General features: G+C 53.0%; 1 protein-coding gene across 5 annotated transcripts in view; it reads right to left on the reverse strand.

Annotated features, from left to right (window-relative positions):
• Csnk1d (casein kinase 1, delta) overlaps positions 1–2,144 on the reverse strand; it is a 37,372-nt gene extending 35,228 nt beyond the window's left edge. For 4 of the 5 annotated variants that reach the window (XM_087574173.1, XM_087574171.1, XM_087574170.1 and 1 more), the window contains 1 exon segment: positions 1,755–2,144. In XM_087574173.1, coding sequence (XP_087430299.1) covers positions 1,755–1,830 — 76 coding nt within the window. In that variant the 5' untranslated portion in view covers positions 1,831–2,144. 5 annotated transcript variants of the gene reach the window in all.
• Positions 2,145–6,909: the final 4,765 nt, after the last annotated feature.

Genomic DNA, 6,909 nt, shown 5'->3' on the forward strand with positions numbered 1-6,909 from the left:
AAATACCTATTTTCTAATGCCCACGAAAGGGTGGCTAATGGATTGGTTTTCAGTATAGCTCCTATATCCTGAGGTTAAACTTCTGCCAAAATCTATTGTTCTAAAAATAAGTCAAACAGCTCCAATTTACCCAGCACTTTTGACTCCCAAACACTGCCGAGAAGGCATCTGGCTGACTCCTTGGATATAAATATTTAAGTAAGCAAACCCTAAGTCTCTCTAAAGCATATTTTACTCATCAGACCACTCTGGCAAGAAGTTCAGGTTCAAAGGCATTGATGTAGCACATCGCAGGGTTAGCCTAACCAGGCACCATACGTACTTATGAGCTACCCAAATGGGACAGTTGCTCACCCAACACGGCCAGCTACCAAGGTCCTAAGAGGAGTTAGAGTACAAGCTGTTAAACTTGGGAAGCTTGAAAGGTGAGGCCCAAAGCATTGCTTCTTACTGACTCTCCATTAGAGATACAACAGCCAAACAAATGCTGGAGATGGGCTACTGTTCAACAGAACACGGTTACCTCTAACAGGATGTTCACCACCAGAAAGCTCCAAGTACCAAGGGGCTTTGGAATAACTTATAATTCTAATAAATGCAGGGGGTAGTTTAAAAATCCCAACTACCGGGTTTAAGCAAACCTTTAATCACACGTATATACATGCATAGCCTTTCACCATATTAAGGTGGACATAACCCAGGATAGTTTAACCCCAAGTCTAGGATTCTCATGTCTACCTTTAGAGTTCTGAAAGCCGCCATGAGAACTTTCACACCGCTTGTCTCCCCTCTATTCTGCCAACATCTTGACACTGAATGTATCTGCATTAATCAAAACTTCATTCCTGTTGATTTCCAGGTGTCCAGGAGTCAACTTAGATGCTCAACATATCCTGAAGACCCCAGCCAAACCAAGGCCTTTCAGGCCAGGCACAGGGAACATTTTCAGTCCTGTTTTGGAGTTAAGGTGGCAACCAGGAGGCTATGGGTGATCCCTTCAGCGGGTCAGCTAACTGGAGATACCATTGTGGAAAAGGGCAGGCCCAGACAGCCCCAAGAACTCTTAGAAATCAGCCGGTCATTTCCCCATTTCTGACTGGGACACTCCCCACCTCCACACTACATTTGGATTGTTTTGACATCTCTCCCACACGCAGGAAAACATCCAGGACCACACTGCAGGGATGAGGAACAGTACCAGACCCTTTTTCAGAGTAGAGCATGGCCTTTGTTTACCGCGGTGACCTTAGGTGGGGGAGGATGCTGACGCCCGGCCCAGGCCCTGCCCCTCCGAGCCCCACCCTCAGCGCGATGCCTTCCCTTGCCCCGCTCTCCCCTCCCCCTCCTCGCTGCCCCCCGGCCCAGGCCCGCTGTCCTTTTCCCACGCCCTCTGACACCCCACAACCTCTGGCCAAGGCCCGCTGCCCCCCGCCTCTAGGCCTTGTTCTTCCTCTCCCGGGTCCCCGACCACTCCCCAGACACGCTCCGAGCTCTTCACCCACGGTCCTGCAGTCCCCAAGCCCAGCTGTCCCCCAGCCCTTCCCCGCACCCCACCCGACCTGCCGCGCCCAGCCCCCCGGCCGCGCTCGCACAGCGGCCGTTGGTGTCTGGCCACGGCCAGTGGCCGGGCCCTCGGACTGCGGAGATGCCGAGCGGCCGAGTGTCCACTACGGCCCTGCGCAGGCCTCGGCCTGCCGGGGACCCCGCCCGCCGACCCGCAAGACTCCCCGGTGCTCGATGGCGCTGGGCCTCACCGAGATAGATGTCTCCGAAGGAGCCGCTGCCGATCTTGCGGCCCAGTCGGTACCTGTTCCCGACCCTCAGCTCCATGGCAGCGGTGCGGCTCGCTACTGCCCGCCCGGCCGCTTCCTGGGTCTGCGCTCCGGGAGGCGGCGCCGCTGCTGCCGCTACTGCGGGTCCGGTCCGACTCCGCCCCCCTCACGGCCCCGCTTTCACCATCGCTTTCTGGTCGCCCCGTCGCTCTCAGCGCCTCAATACGGGGCGGATGGGACAGTCCGAGCGCCGCCGCCGCTGCTCCGGCCCCTGCCGGCCCCGCTCGCCCTCTCCCCGCCGCGGATGGACTCGGATCTTCCGGGCCTAAATCCCCCTTCAGCTGCCTAAAGGAGCCGCCGCCATCGCGCTGTGACGTCACTTCCCCTAGCAACCCAAGGGGGCGGGGGCCACCGTGCTCGGGGGCGGGGCTTGGCTACTTGATGGATTGCGCAGTCGCAACCAGGCCTGTTTCTCTGTCCCAGTATCCGCCGTTCCCGAAGGATGACTACAGCTGGTCACTTTGGTCTTCCTATCTGTCTCCAACAGAAGTCTGAGGAAGCTAAGCTATGTGTGGTAAGGAATGCCTGTAGTTCCAGCTCTCGGGAGTTCGAGACCAGCCTGGGGCACAGAGACCCTGACCCCTAAACACACCACGTATACCAAGAAGCCAAACAGCAAGCAGTTTCTTTTGTAAACCCCGGGAAAGGCCCTTTGCAGATAGGGTAACAGGGCAGAGAAGGCGGTCCAGGCAGACCTGGACGATTAGCTTTTGTAGGAATCACCAGTCCTGGGCTTTGAATGGTGCAAAAACGTGCCTGCTGCTGCCTGCCAGCTTCTTACACATCAAGGGTGGAAGTAAAGTAGTCTTCCTGGGACCCCTTCCTGGGTGGGCAGGAAGGTGAATGTTGAATTCACAGAGAGTGTAGAGCGCACGTCCCGACCCTGGTCTCTCTCCAGGGCCATCTGCCTGGAGAACAAGTCAACATTTTTATCTGGTCTGTATTGGATCTGAATGTTCTTCCTGACAAACACAAACATGAATTCTGAAGTTCAGGCCGGAGGCCAGCTTCCAAGACTTGGCTGTCCATTCTGACCACTGGGGAGGGCCTATGGAGGAGCCACCACACAGGAGGTGCACCCTAACCAGGAGGGGACAACCTTCCAAATAGATGCTTCTCTAGGCCCACTCCCACCCAGCTAGGAACAGAAGAGTCATAGATCAAGGGAATGCTTACATTAGAGCTCTCTGCACAGGGTGTAAATCTGCTGTCACCTCAGCACCGCCTGCCTCGTGGGCAAGAGAAGCAGTTCAGCGATTGCCCTGCAGAAACACACGGAGCTCATATGTCTCCTAGTCTCCTGGCTCGGCCACCCTTCCCCTTGGAGGTCCCGCAGTGCCCGCCTGCACACAGCTGACAGTTGGGTTGGGGAATGTTACACAGTGTAGCTGGAGACAGAAGACACCAGAAGGCAAACTGAAACCAGTGGTCACCGAGAGGCGGGTAGGTTGGGAACTGCCCAGCCTTTTAGTCCAGGAGTCAGGGCCAGACTGGACCAAACTAGTAAAAATAATCTTACTGGCAGAATTCCCTTATTTTTTTTTTCTGTTGACGAACAACACCTAACTTCATCAGAGAAGCCCGTATGTTGAACTGGAAAGTGCAAACCTGGTATCTGGCCTAACTCTCTCCACAACCTTTGGCCTGACCTTGATGGTCCTCCCTCCGGAGGCACTCGCTCTGTCTGGAATAGGGAACAGAGGGTGTGAGCTGCAGTGTGCCTAGGTTCTACACGCCCTTCCTAGTTCTTGTAATCAGGACAGTCAGCGGATAAAGTGACCAAAGTCCTTGCTGTGCTGTACTTACTCGCTGGTCAGAAGGAGGCCCCAGGCAGGATCGATGCTCTGGTTTCCGAAGGTCATTTGCAAGCATCCTGTGCTGGGGGGTTCTTGGCTTCCCATCACAGTACCTTGCTGCAGGAAGTATGTGCCAAAGCCATCACCATCCCCTGGGCATGCCTGGCGGGGACCACACAGACTGAGCTCACGGCAGCTGTTCACCACCGGCACCTCTGAGGCCCAGGCTCTTTCTGTACTCCATGCTCCACCTTCTCACCACACTGCTAGTAATTTGAACACTCTTGAGAGGGGGCCAAGTATCAGGCCTGTAGACCCTTCTCCTGCAGTAACAATGCCCACGCAAAGGCCTACACGGGTGCTTAGCAGACCAGGTGCTGCGCTCTACTGGAAATAGCCTTGTTAGCTTTCTGGCTCATGGTGACCCCCTAAGTGATAACCACACTAAGTACTCAGTAACATCAGCTTCACAAATGACTCCCGTGATCAGATGCCCAGCCCAGTGTGGGGCATGAGGCCAGAACAGCCCAAAGCAAGACAACAAGGTACAGATACTGCCTTGAGGACCTGGGGTAGCCTCTGCAGGGTCCTGGCTATCCTCTTATCCTCACTTCCCAACAAGGGCGCTGATTTAGGCTCTCCCTCCAAACTCATATGTGGACTCCCTAAGTATGTTGTAGACTGGGCACCCCTGCCCAACCAAAGTCTTTTAACCACAAAGCCCAACAGAAGCACAATTGTCTCAGGAAGGTTTGAGTAGCCCTTGTCGGGAGTTAGGGAGCTAGGCAACTTTCCAGGTGCCCCCAACAACTTGGAGTGTAAACTCCATCCTGGCCTTGCCGAGCACAGCCATATCTCTGCCCACTGGGCTTCACTGAGGGTTGTACATGTCTGCAGAATCCCCCAACCCCAATGCTCGTGGTAGGTGTAAGCTTCCAGATTCATACAAGAACACTTGGCTTCAGTCCAAATTTCCCCAGCTGGGAAGCCATGTCTGGTGAGTGTTGATCCAGCTGCCTTCCATCCCGAGCCATCAGAAGAAGAGGGGACTGAGAACAGAATAAACACATCCTCCCCTCCTGGAAGTATGAAAGGTGTCTCCTGTTGAGCAGCCTGAATGAGTGTGAACTCCATTTAAATAAGGGTGCTGTGTATGTATGTGTGCCTGTGTCCGAAGACCTGGCTCAGGCTGAATACAGAATGAGAGGGTGCCGTGGAGATCCATTCGCAGCTCTCATGGTGGTTCCACTTTCCCTGGCCACTTGACTCCATTCTTATCAATGGACCACTCTAACTTCTAGAAGTTTCTTCTCATAACAGCTTTCCTGGCTTCCCAATAGCGAATCCATTCAGTTTGGTAAGAGTGATAGCTGGCAATTAGCCAGTTCTTTTTTTTTTTTTTTTTTTTTTGCATCAGATCATAGTTCGTAGATCACTGGGTAGCCCCAAACTGTCACTTTGGAGACAGTTAGGAGGGAACTGGGTCATTCACACAAATTGTGGCAGCCTCCAGCCTCTCCTGAAGTAGGCCCTGGTACTCCTGGGGTCACCAATAGGGGTTTGTACTTGGGGAGATGGCCATCAGTTCAGCTTATACCAGCTGGCTTCCCGATGAGCATCAAAGATCAGGGGTCCCTTTTGCAGCCCTACTATCCCTGCAGAACCCCAGGAATGCCGATGCACTTTACCCAAGGTGGCACCAATCCTGTCATCGCTGGTGGGGTGGGTGAAGATGAATAAATCAACTCACAAGTGAATAGAAATCGACAAATTATCAAAGGACACAGGGTCTCATAATGGCATCATGCAACACAGGGGTTGCCCTGGCTGCAGTTTGCAACTTCTGGCAGTGTGTAGGGTAGGAGGAGTTTTCTAAAGGAACAGAACTAATTGAAATAATATATATATATATATGATTTATTAGAATGGCTTACAGTAGTTCAACAATGGCTATCAATGGAAGGTCCAGTAGTTGTTTAGTCCACAAGGCTGGATGTCTCAACTGGTCTTCAGTGTGCACTGGAATCCCAAATGAGCGGACGCCAATGCCAGTGAAGGAATGGACTTGCCAGCTAGAATGAGAACAAACGGACAAAGAGCAAAGGCTCCCTTCCCTGTCCTTTATAGAGGCTGCCAACAGAAAGTGTGGCCCAGATCAAAAGTGTATCTTCCAATCTCAAAAGATCTGGACTAAAAGTGGGTCTTCCCACTTCAAATGATCTGATTAAAGAATCTCTCACAGGTGTGCACAGCCACTTGGGTTTCAGTTCCTTCCAGATGTAGTTGAGTTGAGAACCAAGAATAGCCACCACGGTGACCACTGGTGGACCCTAAGGTCTGGTGGAGAACTGTCCCTGTGGAAGACCCCCCAGTGGAACATGAGGGTTAACTGCAGGAGTGGCCAGCAGCGTACACGTACACACAGGTGTATGTGTGTTGGGCCAAGCCAGCACCCAGCCAAATGCTGAAGGTAATTCCAGGAAGTTCTGGGCTTATTGCACTCAGGTGAGACACAGGCACCTGTAAGAGCCATGGAAAGCAGCATTTTGGGTTCACAGAACTTCTGTGCCAGTCCTGATACTTAATAGGGGCTGAAGATCAGGGTTGTTAGCACTGCTCTGATAAAGCTGGCCCTCAGGCTGCCTCCTAATCTTGACTCTTGACCTGATACCTGATATAGTTCCTGTTGAATATCACTCAGGTACAGGGGTATGTGTGTGTGTGTGTTGGGCATATTTCAGCAGTTCTGGCCCACAGTGGCCTCTCCAGAGGGTTCCTCTTAGCCCACCACTCTTCTCCCACATCCTCTCCTATCCTGATTCCTAGACCTTTCAATCAGGTACAAAATCCTTCCCTTCAGGGGTTGGGGATTTAGCTCAGTGGTAGAGTGCTTGCCTAGGAAGCGCAAGGCCCTGGGTTCGGTCCCCAGCTCCGAAAAAAAGAACCAAAAAAAAAAAATCCTTCCCTTCAGTAAACCCCTCTCTTAGCCCTGGCAGGTAACAAGAACTCCTGACATCATTGCAGACGCCACAGCAGAGCAGGCAACAAGGAATACCTGCCTGATCTGAAGGAAATCTCAGTAGTTTCCAGATACTCGCTGCTCAGACTGGGCCTCCAGCCTGATTCAAAGCTAGGAGAGCCATGCCTGTCTCTGGCCTGAGGTCTTTCCTTGTGGGCAGGGAGGCAGATGAGAGGTCCATCCAGTACCCGGTTGCATCTAAGCACCAGCCAGACCAGCATGAGAGATGACACACACACTGACTTGCGAGCTCTGAACCCCC

This window comes from Rattus norvegicus, chromosome 10 (genome assembly GCF_021556685.1).
Source record: "Rattus norvegicus strain SHRSP/BbbUtx chromosome 10, alternate assembly SHRSP_T2T, whole genome shotgun sequence".
Classification (NCBI taxonomy): Eukaryota; Metazoa; Chordata; class Mammalia; order Rodentia; family Muridae; genus Rattus; species Rattus norvegicus.